The sequence below is a fragment of the Gobius niger genome (genome assembly GCF_951799975.1).
Source record: "Gobius niger genome assembly, chromosome: 17".
NCBI classification, from domain to species: Eukaryota; Metazoa; Chordata; class Actinopteri; order Gobiiformes; family Gobiidae; genus Gobius; species Gobius niger.
Window position 1 is genome coordinate 19,094,948 of NC_136868.1, and position 22,815 is coordinate 19,117,762.

The window sequence follows — 22,815 nt, forward strand, 5'->3', positions numbered from 1 at the left end:
TAACTTAAGATCTACATGATATGTATCAACACATAATAGATGTGTTTATATGATAGGGTTGGGAGTCTAGATAATTATTTGTACAATATCATATGTCATACATTTGAATATTAGTAATCAAATTTACTGTCGTCTATAATATTTTGAAAAATCAACACCAGTCCGTCTCTCTCGTCATAACTAAAGACTCTGGATGCGTCAAAATTGTATTCGCTACTGCTACTTTAGCAATACTTGGTTTGCGGCACCGATACCTGAGCGTTACCCATTCTAAAATATTTGTTGTCTAGAACCAGAAAACAGAACAATAATGTTAATTTATTCCATAAAAGACATTTGTATCATGTATTTCAGCTGAAACAACTGTTAAAAAGCATACACCCTTTTTCCCCTTTTTTATTAATTGGGCCAATTAGCCCCAGGTCATAGGGGCCACCTTAATAAACCCTATCCTTTGATCACCTGGTTGATTCTTGTAAAATACTTTGCAAAAAATCACTATGAGATAATTGAAAGTTTAAAAAAGGTTGCTGTACAAAGTATAAAACTAAAGATTGGTAGATCTCCCTCTGCAGAGCCTTCCTGTGAGAGCTCTCGGCGCTCTGAACGTGATGTCCTGGACGTCATTACCTCTTATGAAGTGGTCTAATGTCCAAGCCTTTGGGTCTGGACTGTCCAGGACTTTGTTTGTGTGAGCTGCAGCAAGCTTTGCAAATCTTCTGTACTTTTCCACTCAGTTATGTGAGTGTAATGCTTCGTGCAGTTATATATTAGGAAAATTAATTAAAACGGCAAAAAATACTTATCACAACCAAGCGACTTCCTTGAATGCTGTCTCTGGACCAACAGGCATTAAAACTGGGTCTCTAAAGATATCTTTTCTGTACCAGCACCACCTACACTTTTTTCCGAGACCATCCTGGCATTGTTTAGCGGTACCCAGCTTTACTGAAGACTACTTGATTAAAGCCACACTGCACAAGATTTCACATTAAATTAAATAGGCCTAGCATACTGGTGTTTCAGTCAGTGAAAAACCCATCTAGGATTATACCTGTTTACTGTGACTGGGCTCGCCTCTCCTCAGAACTGACTCGACTTTACTGAGCTCAAGTACATGCGGCCTGGACGAACTACCAACTAGATTTTTAAAGTCTGTGCTGAGCAGTTTATCACAACAACTTAGACCTAAAAACAGCTGTCATTAAGCTGTGATGAAGCCACTGCTGAAGAAGTCAGTGGTCTTGATGCCACAGGAATGAACAATTATCGGCCTATATCAAATCTGCCCTTTACAGGAAAAGTCTTGGAGAAAGTGGTCTACAGTCACCTTACAGACTTTCCTCTTGTTGTTCCAGTCGGGCTTTAGACCCGGCCACAGTACTGAGGCGGCCTTGATCAAGGTGTCGAATGACATCAGGCGAAATACAGGTCACAGTTTTAGTTCTGCTGGCCCTTAGCGCTGCATCTGACACAGTGGACCATGGGATCTCGCTTGAGGGGTTAAAAACCTGTGTGTGAATCTCTGGAAAGGCTCTCGAGTGGTTCAGATCCTACCTTGAGGAACAAACCTACATGTCGCGATGGGAAACTGTGTCTCAGACCAAATGGCATTGACCTGTGGGGTTCCCCAGGGGTCGATTCTGGGGCCCAGATTTGGAGAAACTAATTCATGCGTTTGTCTTCAGTTAATTAGACTATTGTAATGGCCTTTCTAAACGAGCTGTTAGACAACCGCAGTACATCCAAAATGCTGCAGCTCGAGTCCTGACCAGAACCAGGAAATACGAACCATATTTGTCCAGTGCTCCGGTCTCTGCTCTGGCTTCCTGTTGCTCAGAGAATAGAATTAAAAACAGCTCCGCCTGTGCCTTCATTGTCAGGCACCAAAGTACATTTCTGACATGTTAAAGCCATGTGTGTGTGTATGTGCGTGTGTGTGTGCGTGCGTGCGTGCGTGCGTGCGTGCGTGCGTGTGTGTGTGTGTGTGTGTGTGTGTGTGTGTGTGTGTGTGTGTGTGTGTGCGTGCGTGCGTGCGTGCGTGCGTGCGTGTGTGTGTGCATCACCAGCTCGCCTCCACAGGGATATTGCAGTTTTGCTTTGATTACAGGTAGCCAACATGGGGTTAATGCATTTTTCATACATCACTGTAGCATCTGGATGTGTCTGGCTGAGCATTAGGAGTATTATCTGTATTATCTATTATCTTTTAATAATTGTTGATGTAAGTCCACTGATCTGATCGGGGGCAAAAACAAAACTGTAAGGCACCAATAGGTCAACAGTAGCGCTGGGTAGATGTTGAGCGGGGGAGGACCTCTCCATAATGCCCCCTCTATAATGGGAGGACCTCATGCGCCTGTGGAGCAGCAGCAGGGGGAGGAGGGGGAGGAAAAAGTTGAGTGAAGTTTCGGTGGAAAGTTGCCTGTGTCAGAGCGAGGTGAAAGCCCCGGTTAGCGCATAGCTGCTGCTGCTTGGACGGGGAAGATGGCGCGGTGCTGCGGCCGTGCCACGTCTCGGTTTAATAGGAAAATGCACAGACATGCAGGAAATGTGATGGTCTTTGCCGTTTTGACGTGCTTTTGTCTTTTTTATCCCGCGGAAACGGAGGCCGGGCTGTACACCGCCACTGACCAGATCATACTGCTAACTCCGGGGACTGCCCAGTCCGTTTTGGTCAACTCTACAGCCGCGATTGTGGTCGAGTTTTACGCATCATGGTGCGGACACTGCATCGCATTTTCGGCTGTTTACAAAAATTTGGCGAGAGATATTAAAGGTTAGTACAGAGCGCTGCCTGTCACGTAGCTTCTTCCTCGTAACAGTGGCTTCTTGCAACGCATGCATAGTAACAGCTTTCACTTCTGTATTTGTAAATAGATGCTTCTCTTTTCAAAGAAGCACAAAGTAATGCTTAATTGTCCTGGATTCACCACCATATGGTTAATCAAACTCATGCCTGACACCCATGATTATTGTCTGCACGCGCACACACATCCACAAGTAAACTGACAGTTCTGACAGATGATCCATTGTGTGAAAGTCAAGTGCAAAGTTGGTTGCTGTTCTTGTTATGATGAGGCCCTAGCACAGTCATGGGGCATTTCTGCTCTCTGCTTCACTCTCACACACAATTGCCACTGATCTCATGACATCAGGCCAATATCAAATATCTTTCTTCAGACATCACTTTCAGAGCAGAGCGGATATTTGCTGTGTCATTAAGATGTTAGGATTGGATTCAGGGAAATGGCATGGCACTTTTTGATTTAGATAACCCACCTTTTTTTTATTGTTTTTTATGACAATTTACACATCATTTAGCTTTGAGATGTCCAAGACGTTTACCCATGTTCCACAATAGTTCACAACACAATACGACTGAACTTTTAACCAAACTCCTAGGCTCTAACCAAGGAACTGCTGAGTCTTTTTTATTGAGTACTTTGTGTTGACAGACCAAAGTGCACACTTGTTTACTTGGTGCACCACACTCCGTAAAATCAACTAAATGTTTACTGTGCCCGTCTCTCTCTGTGTGCAGAGTGGAAACCAGCCGTGGACCTGGCTGCCATCGACTGCGCCGAAGAAAATAACAGGAAAGTTTGCACCAACTACAGCATCAGAGGTTATCCCACTATTAAGGTATCACGCCAGGCTCCATTAACAAGTCTAATATTTGTTTTTGGGATGAACCTTGTTTGAAGAGGGATATTGGGTAAATAATGAGTGTACAGCAGGTTAAATTGCACCTGTGGTATTTCCCCATAATTACTGCATACTCCTGCAGCAAATAAACCAAATGGAAATACACCAGATAAGACGGGTTTATTAGAGTTGGGGGGAAAAAAGAAGTATTATAGTTACAATTAGATTTGCATATATTGTTTTTATGTTTTTAGGAGACAAATGCATTTCAGAACAGAGTTAAAAAGGTCTTAAGATACATTACACAGGATATTTTGTTCCATTTGATATTTATTTGATGGTGGTAATAGCAAATCCTACATAAAACCTGAGCTTTTCCTTAGTAAAATGTTACATTGTGTTGTAAGATTTCTTTGCATGTTTTGCCAAAGACGGGTTATTCCACACTCTGCGTCTGCATTTGTGTATTTGCGCGTAGGGGGCATATTTTGATTGCTCAGCAGATGTTGCTGGTGCTGGCTCTCTTCCCTCTGTCCCCGTCTCTGTCATCAAGCACAAGCCTCTCAAACACAGAGCCCCTTCTGTGTAAATACAATGGGCCTTTAACATCTGCGACTCATTTCAACCAGGAAACAGTTTGGGCTCAAGAAATGCAGAGAGGAAGACTTTTCCTTATCCAACATTACACAGCATGGTCTTTTATGGTCGAGTGAGGACAGGGAGATTCTATCTGCTTTTCTTTCTCTAAAGTCAACATTCTCCTTTTCAACCCCATAGTTTTTCAATGCCTATTCAAAGCCAGACTCCAAAGGAAAGCCACTAAGAGGTACTGGCTCACAAACAACACTCCAAGTATCATCAAATGTGTCTAGGTATTGCCACAATGTATAATGTAAGAACCTTTTTCTTAAAGGTTCTTCTCGTGACGTTAGAGGTCTTCGTCAGACAATAATAGATAAACTAGAAAAGCATGAGGAGCCCTGGCCCCCCGCCTGCCCCCCACTGGAGCCCGCCAGGTGATAACGCACATTTGACTTTAGAAGAATGTCCATGTACAATTGTTATTGTTGTGAGTAGCCTTTCCATTTGTGTTTTTAAATCAAGATTTTGTTTGCGGTGTCAAAAATGTATTACTATTATTAACATTCACCATACAATACAATGCAATACAAGAATATGATACTAACCTGACTTACCTAATCCAGTGCACCTTTACAAACTATATTTGGAGAACATTGTTTTCAGGGGAAGACATTGCATTACTTAGATCAGTGGTTCTCAAGCTGGGGGTCACAAGAATATATGAGTGGCATATTTTTAATGGAAACATTAGTGATTCTTTAAATTGGGCGTTGAGGTTGAGAACCACCGACTTAGAGCATTGCAGCCTTTGCAGTTTGCTATTTGAGGCCACACAAATTCAGATTTTCATTTAATTTAACTTACTCACCTCTTGCATCTTTATTATCACATAGATTCTCAAAATGAAGATCTCAGAAGCGCTGCTGCTGCTGCTGCTGCTGCTGATTGATAATGACAGCAGATAATAAAAATCCTCTTAAAATGCTTAATTACTAATATATGTACATGTAATATATGGTGTTGTGACGTTTATAATCAATGCAGGTTTGAAATATCTACATACTGACGTTATATAAGTACAAGTAATGTTTTCAGTAAAACAATGTTAACAATGTAACCTTTGACCAGCCTTATTCTTTCATGTTTGTACTCGTATTCATCTCCAGTGAAACAGAAATTGACTGTTTTTTCGAGACCAATAATGTCCAACACCTGGCTCTGATCTTTGAGCAATCAAAGTCTTTCATTGGAAAAGAGGTAAGGCCTCTTCAGTGTCTGCATCAAATTGTTTATCAAGTTTATGCAGCAAACTCTTTTTTTTCTACTATAAATGTGTTATTTAGGTCACGCTGGACTTGTTGCAGTTTGAAAACGTCGCTGTGAGGAGAGTCTTGAGCACTGAGGAAGCTCTGGTGTCTAAATTGGGTGTGACTGACTTCCCATCCTGTTACCTCTACTACCCAGGAGGGAATTTCACACGACTCCGAGTGTAAGCATGATATACTTACATTTAATTTAGTCATTATTCCCCTTAAATAACAGCAATAGACCAAACATGAGCCAAAGTTACTCCAAGATGGAAACGACATTCAATCTATCTTGTTGTTTCTCCGGGGCCGCACTAGAATGTACAATCTATTGTGGCTCACTGGGTTCGTTGTGAGTCTCGGGCAACATTTTGGCCCATATAAAACAATGCAGTTATTGTTCTGCGAGCGTGATCTAAATCTGCAACAAGCAGCTGCCCTTTCAAATTAAAGGTTTGCTCATAACTGCAACATGTAGCGACTGCAGGAGACTTCCTTTGAGGGATGGGATCAACATGTACTCTATCTTTTGTCATTCATTGGCCCCATTTACTTGTCAAAGATTGTGCAATATCTCAGTATTTTATTGTGAATGTGATTAGACCTTCAATATCTTTTAAAAAATCAATATTTGTTTTGCAGTGCATGTTTTAAGCATAAATAGAAACTGCTAATATAACATAGGGACATCAGGGCATGTTTGTGGAAGTTTTATACATAATAAGTACATTGCATTTCCTAAATAACTGCGATTTGTTAATTGGAACAACTCCATTCCAAGTGCAATCGTGATTCGATTGGGATTATTTGTGTATATTGCCCTCTGCAATATCGACACACCTAAGTTCTGTATAATACAAGTGATTTGCTTTGTGTTTATTCAAAAAACACACACCACAACCTCCTTAGATTCTTATTGTTCCTCATGCAGCTACTTTAATTTGTGCAGATAGGCTTCATCTCATTATCTGAAACGTATTCATAGGAATACTTTTAAACATCTGGCCTTTTAATGGGATCAGAGCATCAAAACCGCTCCCATTATTCACACCATAAAGCGCCGCTGATCGTCCCTCGCCCTGCAAATTCATCTGCTGTTTCGGCCTCTTTGTGTGCTGGTTTCAATAACTTGGCATGCAAAGAGGCCTCTTTTTAGTTGACAAATGCAAAAAGGAAATGATTTATTGCTGATTTATTTATTCAGCCTCCATCACCCCCCCCCCCCCCCCCCCCCCTTCCACCAACCCCCCTCATCTCCATCACTGTACAGAGGGGAGGTTTTTTAATTTCTTGCATGAAAACAATGCCATTGCTTTTCCTGGCTTCACCTGCCAAACAAGGCCCCAGCCGCGCACGGCGACAGATGGCCTCCCGTCATCACTGAATGTCTGATTGATCCGGGGAGATGTGTGGGTAAGCGGCAAAGGGTGCAGAGTGCGGCGGCGTCTCCCATTCGTCATGCGTGTAATGTGCTCCGGTCCCAGGTGAATGCTCCCCACACACACGCCGCCCCCCCCCCCCCTTTCTGTGACGCTGGCTGAGCCCTGGGGAGTGCTGGCTGGATGGATGGTGCGCCCTCCACATGTGTACCCTCCCACCGCACGCAGGTGTAATTGAGTGGCGGCCTGGCGCGTGTGAGAGAGAGCGTGGGCCCGCTGTATCCATCCCCCTTATTACACACCCCGCACTATAGCGTTTCTAACCCTGATGTGGAGAGCAGGAGAATGAAAGGGAAGAGGCCAAGGGGAGCTGCGGGAACCGAGTCTATTAATGATTTTTTCTTCAGTCCGGAGTTAAATGGTTAGAAAATGCAGCATAGATTCTCTGTCGGTGTTGTTTATGTAGACCTTTTGTGTTAAAAGGAGGCCCCATTCCTTTGACTTTGAAGAGAAAATAGTAAATTGTGTTAATGACTCTAGACCAGTTGTCATCAGTTGGTAAATTGAGACCGAAAAGTAAATTGTCAAAAACATAGAGTTCGGGAATGTCACTGATTCCATACTGCATCAAGGGATTAGAAGCAATTGTTGTAAACTAATGGAGATTTTAAAAGTTAAAATACTGGACTTATTGTTCACATTTAAACACTTGGACACCACAGTGAGTTAAATGTATTTACCAGCAGTAACTCAGCAGCTAACGGGGTTGTTCCACGGCTTTTTTCTCCACTTTTTATACTGTTAGCTAATGGTAATCTATGGAAATGTATGCTAACAGCTGCAAACATGACGGATCTCCATGGTAACTGTGGATTTTATCGAACTCAAAAACGTTCCCAACTATTTCTTTTCTTTTTTATCTATTTCTTTTCTTTTTTATTATTATTAGTCCATATGTTTGAAATTTGGTTAGTTGTAAAAACTATCCGATAATAATAATAATACAATAATATTTTCCACAGAAACTTCGAGGCCCGTACGTTCTACTCCTACGCCCTCCAGAGGCTGCCGGGAGTAGTGCGTTCAGGAAAGCCGACGCCAAATAAAACCAGCCTCAAGAGCAACAGCACAGACGAGCCATGGAGACCTTTCAACGCGTAAGAATTGACACAAATGTAATGTACTATGTTCAATGCACATAAATGCACATTGAACATTGGCTTTGTTGTTTTTCCGTGGTTTCAGATCCAGAGTGTACATGGCAGATCTGGAGTCCACGCTGCACTACTCTCTGCGGGTTGAAGTGTCTGCCTTTCCTGTCATCAAAGGAGATGCCCTGGAGTCTCTGAAAAAGTACATTTCTGTCCTGGCAAAGGTAAAGTTGTAATTGCAGTGTTTTACCACTAGATGGAGAGTTTGACAGCACGTTTTCTCCCTGTAAAAGATGTGGCGTTTGGCATTTAGATATTGTTTGACCGTATCTGCAATTTGCCTCATTCATTCTTTTGATAAATAAATGATTCAATTATTTACACACAAATAACTCAAAATGTGCTGATGCCTCTGCCCAGAGCACAACCACTCTCCTGGGTGCTGTTGACCATATCAGTGTTGGCTCCCAGGGGAATTAAAGCGTGCCACGCACAGCTTTTAGCGTCACTGTCAAATTAGTATTGCTGGCAAACCACCAAGGTCTGCTTAATGGTAACAACCGGAGTAAAAACTATTCCAGAGAGGTTTACCACAGGGCCCTGCAACAAGCCTTAAAATGTGGCAGTTTCAATTCTTGAAAGACCCATTTCTGTTTTGACTGTTGAATGAATACACTTTAATCCCGGATATTTTTGTTTTGGATTTTTATATTTTTATATGTAATTGGTCATGTTATTTTCTACCATTTTCCCAGGAATTAAATCATCATCTGTTTCAGTAATCTACCCTAGCTGTTCTAAAAGGCATCAAAATGTAACAGGTTTGTCCTGACAATTAAAACTAAATCAAAAACTTGCCTTTTTAAGAAATTCTTATAATTGTTAATGTTTTTAATGTGCATTTTTCTGTAGCACTCTGAGATTCTCTGAATGAAAAGTATGTGAAAAAAAATAATATATATATATATATATATAAATGCTCCAAAATTACTGGAAAATTAGGGATTTGGGAACAAAACATAAAAAATAAAAAAAACATATATAATGAAGATGGAAACTTGGTTTTTGGTCCACCCATTCCTGGGATATTTGGGACTTCCCTGGTGAAGGCTCGACCCTAACCCTGGGTAGAATCCACCCGAAACCTACTTTACCTTCTATCACTATCTATCACATGTGCCTGTAGGAAAAAAATGTGTTTTCTATTAGGAAAACACCCATGCAATAAAAGCTAGCTACCGAGACCCATGACACTCAGATAAACGCAGCATAATGAAAATCACATACATTTGATATGGTGAAAACCACACGGCAATGGTGTTCTAGGGTTAAATAAACTTGAACTTTAACAAAATGTGACTGCTTTCCACTCCTGACCCTTAAAACAATCTATTTTACTCTTCTAAACTCCAAACCTACTGTCATGAGGCTGTGACGATTTACAAACCATCGTATAATTGAGATTAAGTTCAGATTGTGATTTTTGAATAAACTTCAAGTCATTGTCTTTTTCTGCCTCGATATAGCTCAACATTCTTGGTCTAAATGAATATAAACGAGCATATACAAATCATTTTACCTACTTTACTCTTACTATGTGTTCATATGTTTGTTTCTTCATCATCCCCTGCGCTGTGCTGTGTGTCCTATCTGCTGCATGCTCCAGATTCCCCCCCCTCTCTCTCGGGAGGCGTAGCACTGAGCTTGTGTGTGTGTATGAGGGGCGTGTGTGGGGGCCGAGAGCTGTGGCCTCCCATTAGCTCTAGTTTGTTTAGTCAATAGCAGGAGGTCCCAGTGGTATTTTTAGCTTGTCCCCATCCAGAACGGACCAGTCGTTCTGAAGGGCTTTGTCTAAGGAGGCATGTGACGGCCCCTATTGACTTTTGACAGAGGGATCTTGCTACAAAAAGAGCACGACTTGTTGCCGCTGAATTTTGTTTGTGTAGCTTGGTATCTTTGTAGACAAGAGCTTGTAGAAATAAAAAAAAAAGTAAATAGTTACTTTTAATGCACTACATAAACTTCCAAACGCCTCATCTTCCTCATCTTCCCTGATGACCCACATGTGACTCCATCGGTGACTCTACTCTGAGTCACTGTCATCGCTGGTGACAAAATCCTGACACAATCCATTCAGCTTTTCATTCTGTCCCAAACCAAATCCAGCAACAACAATGCGCTCATTTTCTCCTCTTTTCTGTAAACATGTTTTTAATGCGGCCTCTTTTTTGTTTTGCATGCAGTGATAAAATTACTAGATTGAGTGTCTTGTCGGGCTGAAGTCGGATTTGTGAATCCTCTACATGTAGCTGAGGATTATAAAGGGGGATCTTGGGAAGCATGAGAGCATTACATTGAGGTTTTTAAGGATTACGCCTCTATCCTGCTTTTCTTGAAAGAAGCCCTTGAGCCCAGAGGGAGCGGGAATAAAACAAAGAATTAAGAGCTTGGGCCTGAAGAGACAGCAGGGCCTCACCTTCTCACGCTTAACAAAATGCTCTGCTTTTCGTAATCTTGCCTGTTTTTATTATTTACATGTTTTGCAAAAGACACTTAAGACTCCGCTGTATCTGTTTGATTCGTGTCATGTGACCTGGCATCTAACTTAACTTCGGGAGAATTCAACAAAAGCCATCGTCTTAGCCCTCGATGCGGATGTTGCTCGCCCATGTAGCAGCCGGCAGATGCCCCACTCTATCTCTCTGGACCCTCTCCACGCGAAGACGCTGCGGTTTCTCAAGTGCCGTGATACTAATCGGATCAGGGATGACATATTGCTGGGGTGAAGGGGATTGTCATGGTCCGGCTCGAATGGGGACAGGAGGCTGCAGGGTTAAGGAAGGTGAAGTGTGCCGGGCGTAGTGGAGATGAAGGCACAGGCATCACTTACACAGTTTAGCACCGTCTGTAACACGGGCCATACATTATGTTTTCCTGTATCAGCTCTAAAATGTAATATTTTAAGTAATATTAAGTTCAGTGACTAAGTAGGTCTTTGTAGATACAGAGCTACTCAGTGGTTGTAGTTAATTTAAAGCTTATGATAATTTGATATCAATGTCATGACGAGGGGACGAGTAATGTTGGGGAGACGTAACAGATCTGCTTTACCCTGTTTTGTATTTGTGTTCTTTACTTTTAACGTAATGGTATTTTTAACCTCTTACTACCCACTTCAGTCGAGTGCATTTTATCCAGTTCAGCTTTACCCAAATCTAAAAGCTTCTTGACTGGAGCTCACAGCCTATAGGCCAGTGCCTCATTTGAAAGGCCTACAAAACGGTTCTTTTTCCTTACGTTTTATTAGATTTTTGTTTCTTTTTTTGGTCACTTTTTCACACTTTTTTGTTGCTCTTTTGTGTATTTTTTCTTGTGTTTTTGTCACTTTCATCGCTTTTTTGGGTCACTTCTTGATGCTTTTTTTTGTTGCGTTTTCATCCTCGTTTTCTTCTCGTTTTTGTCGCTTTTTTCAAGAAGCTTTTAGATTTGGGTAAAGCCAAACTGGAGGGAATGTGCTCAGTTCAGATGGGGGTTAAGAGCTTTTATTTCTTTTAAACGCTAAGATTTTGGGGGGGATTCTGTACGTCCACATAAAATCCTTTGGACAGGACAGCGTGAGATGTATTTAATCGTAGGGACCTATTTAACAAAATTTTGGCTAATGTTAATCTACATTGTTGCCATTTTCTATTTCTATGATCACAATGATTTTATACTATTCGATCCTAAACTCTGTTGCTGGCACAAACAGGAGGTTAATCTCTATAATTCAGGGGGTCAGAAGACAGACGGCCCATGAATAATTTTGCTTTGGCTGTGGTTGAGCTAAGCCCATTACAGCGGACACACCTGCGTTTTCTCCTATGGCTGAATTCAAATGTCTGTTTAATGGGCTTTTCTGACTGGTTAGTCTTCAGACCCGTGGATAAACTTATTATCGTCCTCTGTACAGACTCCACACACAACCCTCACCAAAACCCTGCATTTGTTCCAAGCATCTCTGGCTTAGCACTAACTTTAACGCTCTCAGTTAAGTCATTTTTGGTAACTATCACTGCAGTGCTTTTTTAAATATATCATTCGATATAATGTTAATCTGTAATCTTCAAAGGCCATTTTCTAAAGGACCTTTTAAGGCACCTACTTAATAAAATGCTTGTTTTGGAATTTGCTCACTGTTAACCCAAATTTAGCTGCTTTCTACCCCCAAGAATAAATGCATTTTTTAATCATACAGATTTTTATTTGGAAAAAGAAGAAAAATGTGTCAATGAAATAAACTGGTAATTTTAAATTATTCATTGTTTTGAAAAATGCTAAAAAAATAAAAATAAAAAAAAAAGTCTAATATCTGTGTCATTCATCAGCATATTAATACCTTTTCCTTTTTTAAGTTTCTATTTAAATGTGTCTTGCCTTAAAGTGCATATGGCAGGTTTTAATGCTTTTGAAAATATGAATTCTTAAGATGGATAACAAAACAGTTGCAACGCCGCTCAAATAGTGACTTCCTGTTTCGATCCAGCACACCAAAATAAAAGCACAGCTCGTCTCATTCTTTAGTTCAGCAGGTACTTGCAACATTACAAGAATATGATTAATTACACACATTTTAAGTGTTTTGTCTGATAATAGTTATGCAGAAAGAAAGTTGAACTGCTGAACCAATGAATAAGATGGTGCTTTTATTTTGGTGTGCTGGATCGAAACAGGAAGTCACTTCTTGGGCGGCGTTATTATGATTTGAAGTTATGCACAGTCAATTTTAATGTTGAAATGTTGGGCAAAAAGGTTATTTTTATTTGGATTTTTACGCTCCTGACAGGAAGTGACATAAAAGTGAAGTTCGATAGCAGTTTGATTCACTACCCATCGACTTAACATGGTCGGCACGGCAACAGTTTCAAATTGTTTACCTTCGTCTATGTCACTTCCTGTCTGTGTCCAATAAGGAAAGGAAACTATAAACATCACAAAAATGGCCAAACTAAAGAAAGCTGGGTACAATCTTTAGCAAAATCTTAAATATAATCAATTAACTGTGTTTTAGCAAAAATTGTGTCTAATGTGTCGTGTGCACTTTTAATCTCTGTGAGCAAAGAAAAGGAGACAGAGCTGGTGAGCCGCTGTGCAGGGGGCCTGGTTAAGTCGTCATGGGGATCAGATGCTTTTAGAGCGAGTTGAACGGCACTAACAGGACTAGTGAAGTCAGGTGTATTTGGGGGACAGATGGTGCGGTCCACACAATGAATATCTTACAAAAAACCCTGTTCCTTAAATGTCAGGGGGGAAAAGTATCCTAGCTATGAAAACATTTGCCTCTTTACGTAAAATCCCTAATCCATTTAATGTGCTGTTCTGGGAAGTGACATAATTATTGGCTTCTGTTCCAAAAAATAGGGCTTACTCCGAACAAGAGCGAGTACATTTAGGTGGAATATATTAAGTGGCTGTATCTCCTTGGTTATTTCCATTGTTCCATGGAAATAAGTATTTGGGCTGCCCCTGTCAACAGTGGTCTCAGCAGGCAGCGGATTTCCTGCTTTCTTTATGCGCTTAAGTCTGCTAGTTACTGTCTCATGTTTCCTCACAGCCGGGCCTGCTGCCATGGGAGCGCAGTGTTAGGTCTGAATAAACAACCACAGAGATCAAGATCATAGCAAATACAGTTTCAAATCGTGAAACACTGCTTTTACGCAAACGCATTCTGAGGCTGCACAATTTTATAAAGATATTTGATTCACTGTGCACATCTTTCAACACATCCAGTAACATTTGAGACTGAATTAACTTCTAAACACAAGAATCACATGCATTTCAGAACATGCTTGGATATTGTAATGCCCAAATAAATGCAGTCCTAATGATTTACTGAGTACGAAACATTTAAATTGCGATTACGTGTAGCTCCACAACAGTTCTTCACTTGTCTTTCAATTAGCTGGATTTTTTTCTATATTTTTTGTTTTATTTGTGTTGTTTTGCAGTACTTCCCAGGTCGTCCTGTCGTGATGAACTTGTTGAAGTCTGTTGACTCTTGGCTTCAAAACCAGTCTGGGAATGAGGTTTCCTATGATGCCTTCAGAGCTCACGTGGATAACACAGAACAGGTATAAACCAACGTTAACGGCTATGATGGTTTTCTGTTTTCACCTTATGTTCTTTTTACATCTGTTGTGTTTTAATAGTGCATAACTGGGAAAAGTCAGTTAAGAGGGAGGAGTTTTGTGTTAGAAATATGAGGTGACAATGATGAGATGCCGACGGACCGACAGTAGAGAGTCGAGTGCCGTCTGAAAAGGCCCCAGACTGAGTGATATGAGGTTGTCGATCTGAGAGTGGCCTCATCATCTGTGCTACAAGGTCACTGTCAGTGCAGACACTTTGTCATTGAACTAAAGATGCCATAAAAACTATTTGGAACTTCACACAAAGAAAGCTAAAACCACCAATGGTTTAGAGTGGTGTTTCTCCACCTGGGCAGTGGTACTTTTCATTTGGTGACATTTTATTGATTTTTTTTTGGTCACTGATTTTGGTTCATCTTTGATTAGAACATCTTAAATCATGGTTTAGTCCTATGTTAGACTTGGTTTAGCCCATGATTAGACCTGATTCTGTCGATGTTTTGGCCTGGGTTTGTAGACCTGTTATAGACCTGCGTAGATGCGGTGGTTCTTAGGTGGTACTTGGTTCGAGAGCCACGGGTTTAGAGTCCCCTCCCTTCACTCTGCACAGACCGGACGCCTATATCTAACTAATTAATTAGTAAGATAATATTTCATGGTCTGGAGTCAGACAGTGAAGTTAGTACAACTCCAGAAGGGGTGAGAGGACCGCAGAGATGACATAGTTGTCCCGGGGCAAATGTGTGCCATGTTTCTCAACACTCATGTGCCTTCAGCTTTGCAAACACATCTACAACCTCTGTCCCTTACCTTAAAGTCGCTAGTTAGGCCCTTTGTAACAATAAAGGCAGGGGAAGCGCAGTCCAACTACAATCATGTTTTAACTGGACTCCAAAAACCTGATGCACATGGTCCTTGTGCTTCTGTTTTGTGACATCCTTCATTCCATCAAAGGCTCGCTCTGGCAGGTGATTGTCATCATGGCATCTCTAGCACATTGCCACCAAAATTGCACTGTTAAAGCAGTGCGGAAAAAGGCGGAAAAATTTGATTTTTATGAAAATGGAGCCACTGGCCGGATGGAATTGCTTAGTGGACCGAATCTGGCCAGCTGGCTGTAGTTTGCCCCACGACTGCTCTAAAGACGTAGGCATCTAAGTAAAGAAAGGAACATCAGTGTGTAGGAAAAAAGTGCACTTAGAATGGCACCGGGTTATTGGATGCCATAAATGCGTTTCCACCATACATGATTTGCAGTAACGCTTATGCGCATAAATAAAATACCACTTTAGATAAGCATATTAACTGGCATGCAAAATAAAAGTTCTAGTTTAAAAATGTTGTGTCACTCGATGCTTTTACAGAACTTCAAAATGTGCGTTCAATTCAGAAAGTGTCAAAATCTGAACAGTAAGAATTTCTTCAACTGTGCCACGTATGAGATGGACTATTTCCTGCCTAAATATATAGATATCTCAATATGTACTTTCTGTGCCAGCGCGTGCAGCAGAAATCTATGTGCTGTTGTTTTTGGACTGAAGCCTGCATGCCTTCACTATATGGCTCCACGCAAATTGAAAGAGTCACTTACTTACATCATTAGCTTTTAGCAAGCAAATCAATGAATCAATGAATCAATGGGAAGGTATGAATAGACTTTGCCTCGGAGGAAATGGACTTTGCGCCCACGGGCAATGCATATAGGAAATCTTTACTATTGACATCTGAGTAATGCTGTCAATCACCAGCAATTGCAAGGCAGCAGAGAGAGAGAAACGACTTTGTGTCAGAGAAAATATGTTGTTGGATTCGGTTGGGTTAGAGAGAGGCAGCTCGGTTCATTAGCGAAGCTCTGCGCCATTAACCTGGGATTGACTTCTCATTGATTTGGAAAGTACATGGAGCGGCTCACGCTGGGTTAAACAGTTTAGCACAGGATGAAGGAATGTATGGTGTTGGACTTTCTAATTTCCTTTGTTTTAATTCGGACTCCCCTCCCACAGGCCTCGGACACAGCGCTGCCTGAAGGGGTGAGGTGGGTGGGGTGTCAGGGCTCTCAGCCACACTTCAGAGGGTTCCCCTGCGGAGTCTGGACACTCTTCCATGTGCTCACAGTGCAAGCCATGAACAACAAAACCTCAGGTATCACCAAACAATACATTTATATTGCACCTGGTCACTGCATTTTAAAACATGTATTACACACCATTAATTAACATCAAGTATGAAACACGTTATTCTATTTTTAATGGTAAAAGTTTGGAGTAAATAATAAATACTTGCAGTAACATATCAAACCGATTGTCCACCCTGTAATGCCAAAAAAGCATTAAGTATCCACATTTGACATATAAACGTAATGCAATGCAACAAATGTTCCGAAGCATTGATAAATGGTATTCGAGGATATTAAATGCTGTTCACACTGTCCGTTTAATATCTGGAAATGCAGCACATAAACAAGGCCAATGGGCGTGCACTGGTCGAGGAGGTGCAGACGTCTCTTTGTAAACAAAATATTCCTGGAATGTCTGACCTAATTCAACATCAAAAGAAATAATCTCCCTCAGTTGTGATAATCAGTTTTCATTCTTTTTAATTTTTTGTTCTAACTAAAGTACAGCCTAATTGCGATGGTGTGAAGGGATTATACTAGATTAGTGGGATGTTAGTGGTTAATAAAACAGGCAGATGACTGAAGGCTGGGCTCCCGCCAGAGTGGTTAATCTGCCTCACAGCACACAGAGGTTAATCCGGAGGTTTACGGACCCGTCCCTGACTTACAGATGGGTGGGTCCAAAGAGTTTCCATCTGCCATAAACACTATTAAATGATACAAAGACTGAATGTAAAAAGGTGGAAATAAAATGCAGCGTAACCACAAAAATATTGATTGACATTTAGAAAACGTTCTTGTTACTCCTTTGTATTTGCACCGTCAGCTCTTTTATTGGTTGATCCAGAAAACCCTGATTGTGTGAAATATGTTTAAGATAAGATAAGATAAGATGATACTTTATTGATCTCACAGATGGAGAAATTGCATTCGATGAGAGAGCATCCGGCAGCAGCACCCATTCAGTGCGCACCACTCTTTTTTTTTCTTTGGTGAAAGATCGTTGTGTCGCGGCCGCCATCTTCACTGTTTTGGTCACAGGAGGAGCACTGGTTTGGGGTCCTGAGACTAGAGTGGAGCCACTATTCACACAGAGTGTTAACTGTATTTAATATCCAGATTGGGTTATCCTATTCACATAGATTACTCATCACAATATGGGGTTAACCCAGCTCTCTCTGACTCCTGGCCCACATAACCGTGGGAATCCAATGCCATTAGCAGGCTTTTCATTGAAGCAAATTGAATAGGATAGTCCCAACTACAGTAATCACACTCCAGCTGTTTTTTCAACAAATGAGCAACTAGTCCACCTTTAAAAATCTGGTAATCTGTCACTTGCTGAATGAAAAGGCGACAGTGACTGGTCCCTTTAAATGGTGCATTTAATCCTTTACAATTAATAGTTATTAATATGTACGTAGTAATGAATCCTGGCAGCGTGCTTCATATTAATGTTGTTGTCCTGCTGGTTTGTTTAGATGGCCCGGAGGTGCTGTCTGCCATGAGGGACTATGTGCATTTTTTCTTCGGCTGCAGGCCCTGTGCGGAGCACTTTGAGAGCATGGCCCAGGAAAGTCTATTCGAGGTCTCCCTGTCATCTACTGCAGTGCTCTGGCTCTGGTCAAGGCATAACCGCGTCAATAACAGATTGGCAGGTATGATTTTTAAAGATTTGGGAATATTCTGAAAACAGCCTAGCTTTCTGTGTAAATGATAAGTACATTTCTCTGAATGTTTTATTTCCTCTAAATGTCTCAGTGTCAGACTAAAGAGGGGCAGGGGTTGAGGGAAGACGGATCCTCAGATCAGACGCCAGCTGTCGCCTGGTCTTAGTCTTTCCAGGAGCATTTGTTTAAGTCTCAGCCAGTTCCATGGCCTCACTGTCTACTGTAGTGTTGACGCTGCATTATCACAGTATTTATGACGGATTTCAACACATTTTTATACACAGTAATTCAATTGTAAGACGCACAAATCTTAGATGTCTTAGTTTGTCTTTGTTTAGAATGTTTTGGAACTCTTTTTATCTGTCTGTGTTTATATCGCACTCTCATTTGATACCTGGGAGCTAAATAGCTCTCTGGAGTGCCTGTTCTTTTGTCTGTGCTCATTTGTTTGTATGAGGCACACGACCGTCATTAACAGCTCACTTTGTTAAATGACTGTTTTGTGGCGTCCCTTCGTCTCTCGGGGACAGCTTGTGTGAGCAGCAGGCCCAGGACACCACTCTCTTATGGGTCCTGCTCCCCTGACACTCCAGCAGTGCTCAGGCCTGTCCCATTCGTCTTCCTCCTCTTTCTATATTGCTGTATTTCTCTTTGCACTCACCCTCCCATGGGACTCATATCCTCCGCTTAACAAGTAATAGCACAGCATCCTCACAAACGGGTCCCGGAGGAGCCCAGCTGCCTGTGGCACACACACAAAGCCCAGAGTATTGTGTGACAGCAGGTGGCAGAGACCACCACACGAGCAGCAGCCCCTCCCTTTAACTAAGTCGTACGCCTCCCTCCAGGCGTGTTCGGCACGGGTCAAGAGCTGCCGCGTGGTGGGGTGCGGGATCCTCATGATAGAGAGTATGTTGGGGTCCACAGGGATAAAAGGGGGTAAGCAGGGAGGCAGAGCTGAGTGTTTGGCTATGCAGTGAGTGGCAGCATGTCCCAGAGGACTTCACGCTCCATCCTTTGCCCACTCTGCCCCTCCTGTCTCCTGTCCTAAAGGGAAGCTCTTTAGCAGTCTTGCCGCCCCTCCTTTCAAGAGCGGCCATGCATGAAAGAGCAGCTATTTGTAAAGCGACCCAACAATTAATTTAGCTGGCAACAAAGAGGCCCCAGGGCCCTGAGCCTTCCTGCACAGGCAGAATTAAGAGCAGTGGCAGCGCCGTCCTGTTGCTGCTTGTCAACAGGCTGCGGCTCATTCACATATCTACAGATGAACCCGAGTGCCACCGCAGGAAACAGAGGCTTAAGGCTGTCAACACCTCATGCACTTTTACAGGAGATTAAATACAGAACTAAAGAGTGAAAATGGCCATATCTTATAGGAGATGATCTTGTCAGATAATAGAATCATTTCAAGTTCACACATATTTTTCTTGTTATCATTAGGTCATTAAATCCGGTATTTGTCAGGGATTGACGTAATTCATTGTATGTTTTAAAATGCTGCTATTACGTTGCTCTTAAGTGCATCACTTTCTTTACTGATTGCCTTATTACATCCCAGTCACAAATGCTCTTCTTTGACCTCAGACAGCGACTCTATACAAGTCTTAGTTTAAAATCATGTTTTTGTCATATTGCCACTTTCATTCATTGCGTAAAACTCCTGACTCTCCTGTAATGACAGCCAAGTCTGGGGTGTAGTGTGTGAGTCCCACTCTCAGAATTAGTGCTGAGGAAGCTGGTGGGACATGCTGAACAATACATATTTATACCTGATGAATATGTATGCCCGGCAGTGATGACATCCCTGTGACAGGCCATTGTGGCAATCTCAATATCGCTGCTATGGCTAAAGTCACCCTGGCTGCAAACCTGGTGAGCTGATTAGAATAAGGAAACAGTGGTGTGTGTGTGTGTGCTCACCTGCTGATATGTAAAAGCCCCCTCCCACCAGCCGGGCCTATCTAGGAGCTAGTAAAATTGATGTATCCTTTATGTAAAATACTGTATGCAGAGTACGTACACACATGCATATGATGGAGATTAATCTTGAGTGGCGGAGAGCGGGAGGGAGCGCTGGCGGAGGTGTGGGAGGATGTAAATTGACAGTGTTGTAAAGTGACAGACCTGCTGTGGCTGTGCTGTTTTTTCATCACATACACACAAACACAAAAGCGCACACAATACTCCGCCGGTGACAACAGGCAATTTATTACGGGAAGCTGCCACGTGTGTGTGTCCTTGCAGCACAGCGGTGCCAGTGCGTGGTGCGGGCCTGTTGTGACGAGGGCGACAACACATGAAAGAAAACATGTTAAAAGAAAAAGTTTTAATTGATTGAAAAAGGTTGACTCCTCCCCTGAGCTTTCCACCAGTTTCATGTTCAATTTGGAGATTGGACTTGCTCTCCAAATGTTGTGAAGGGGCAGGTGGCCCGGAGCACGTGGTCTGCTCCCTCAGAATGGGGATTACGAGTGTGTACGTGGGTAAGCTGTCCACTTTGGCCACATCTATTATCTCCGCGGCCCTCCCACTGGGATGTCCCACAAGCCCATTGATCATTGTTAGGTGCTGTCACACACACCCGAACACACAAAAATATCCATCCACAGATTACGCGCACAAACAGTGACGTGCCACTCGCCCGGGCCCGTCACACACGGACAGATGATTTACATATACGCGCTTAAGCACATACGTACACATATGCATATAGGCACTTAGTTTTTACGAGGCTCGTGACAAGATCAAATGGGTTCAACAGCAGATTGCATCCAGTGCTCAAAGCACTTAGCTCCCCGAGTAAATGCTACCAACAAGGCGCGCAGAACGTACAACAATAGATAAAGCTGCTGACTGGAAGAGCCGTTTCCTTACTGGATGTGGCAATGAATCTAAGTGCTCGCTTCACCTTGTGGGTCCCATGCAAATTAATGAAGTAGGCTTAGTTGCCTGTTTGGCTCTATAACATGACTTGAAGTAAATGCAAAAGTTGGACTACATTCTGCTGTTGTTGTAAAAATGCAACTTGCTCTGATAAAAGATGGGGATGTTTCCGACAAGTATTGCAATTGAGATTAGATTACATTTTCATTAAGAGTGCACATCTTAAACCCGTCCAAGAGCATTCAGAATAGTGATAGACTGAAATATGAGCAGTAGAATCAGGCCTTTTGACCCCGTGAATGTCAGATATTTTGTTGTTTGCAAAGAACACTCACAACCTTTGCTAATTGTGACCATTCAAACTTTCAAAGCCTTTTAGAGCCAATATGCACCAATCAAGGCGTCCCCACTGATAGTTTAAAGTGACCGCTGACATTGATTAACTCCAAATGCTGATGTGCTTGGACCAGGAAAAAGGGACATGTATTGTATCTAGTCTCTTAATTATGATGGCAAAAGAAAAAGATAAAACCATTGTAATTTTTGGTGTACTTTCCCGAAGGTGCATTGAGTGAGGACCCTTACTTCCCAAAGATCCAGTGGCCATCTCCAGAAATGTGCTCTGTGTGCCATACAGTAAAGGTTAACGGAGACCACAAGTGGGATCTGGATCAGCTTCTTGTGTTCCTCACATCCTACTTCTCCAATACCAGCATTCTCACAGGTACAAACTACTTCAGATTATTCCAGCATTATGATTAATTGCTGTGATGCATTTTCTTAACTATATTGTATTATGATTTATAGACTACCTTGATGATGAAAGCGTGATCCTTGCAAAACAGAGGGAAAAATTGGCCAAGAAACGTATTGAAAGGGAAGTCAAAGAGGCCACAACGGTGAGTCCTTTGTCTTCACTCCCTACTGTCCAAGAAGGAGAGGAGGAAGAAGAGGAGGAGGAGGCGGAGGGGGAAGAAGGCACACAGGAGGAGACAGTTGAAGAAGACCTGGATGGCAAAAACTATGACACCACTCCCTGGGCCAAACCTGACCTGGGACTGGGTGAAAGACGCCAAAGACGGGCACACAACAGGCCCGTCATTGTGGGCATGCGAATGAGGCCGCCGCCAGAGGACATCGTGGACCTGGACTCTTTCGTGAACCAGCACTACAAGGCCAAGGCTCTCGCTGCGGCCAGTCGGGTTAAACGGCGGACGCTGCAGAGAAAGGAAGAGCAGGAACCAGCGCCTGTGTTCGGGCTCGGCTTGGGATTGGACGTGGGCCTGGGTATGGCTGGCCTCGAGCCTGTCGAGCCAGATTTCGAAAGGCAGAAAAGGAAGCGCGTGCAGAAGCGGGAACTGCCTCATCAGATCTATAACGTAAAAGCAGAGGAGGGCCACAGTAAAGGATGGGTGACTATGTTTAGTATAGGCTTCTCCAAAGTGGACATAAGCCTCTGCGTCATCCTCTATTTCCTGTCGTCCATGTGTCTCCTGGCGATGTACCTGTTCTTTAAAAATCGGCTGAGGATACGGCGAGCTAAAGTATCGCTACCATGAACTAATGATTGTGGGAAATACCATGATGATGAATGTGTGTTCGCGCTTCCAGTTTGGTGTCAGGCTAACGGGATGGATAGAGATTAGCTGCTCTTAAGCTCACCACTTAAACGTTTCCTACCACAGTTAACATTGCCACGCGAGTTGCCACATGAAAAGGGAAATGTAGCCTCTTACCTAGAATACAATTACAAGTGCAGCTGTTTTAACAACTTATCCGTACCGTGAAGGAAGCTTTTTTTGTTTGTTTGTTTTGACCACTTGAACATAAGGAAGTATAACATTAGGAACTATAACGGTGATTTATTTCTTTCAGACGATGAATATGTCTCAAATATTTGTAAAATAATAGAAAGAAGTATTACATTTTTTAGGGATGCTTGATTGTGAAA

The 22,815-nt window shown here is 42.3% G+C and overlaps 1 protein-coding gene across 1 annotated transcript; it reads left to right on the forward strand.

The window, feature by feature from the left end:
• The first annotated feature begins 2,412 nt into the window (after positions 1 to 2,412).
• On the forward strand, positions 2,413 to 22,714 carry qsox1 (quiescin Q6 sulfhydryl oxidase 1). Its single transcript, XM_079575406.1, has 13 exons — positions 2,413 to 2,779; positions 3,545 to 3,645; positions 4,426 to 4,474; positions 4,562 to 4,664; positions 5,397 to 5,487; positions 5,574 to 5,719; positions 7,939 to 8,073; positions 8,162 to 8,291; positions 14,055 to 14,177; positions 16,199 to 16,337; positions 17,793 to 17,969; positions 21,427 to 21,588; positions 21,672 to 22,714. The coding sequence occupies exons 1-13, from the start codon at positions 2,488 to 2,490 to the stop codon at positions 22,421 to 22,423; spliced, it is 2,400 nt and encodes a 799-aa protein (XP_079431532.1). The 5' UTR covers positions 2,413 to 2,487; the 3' UTR covers positions 22,424 to 22,714.
• The last annotated feature ends 101 nt before the right edge of the window (positions 22,715 to 22,815 follow it).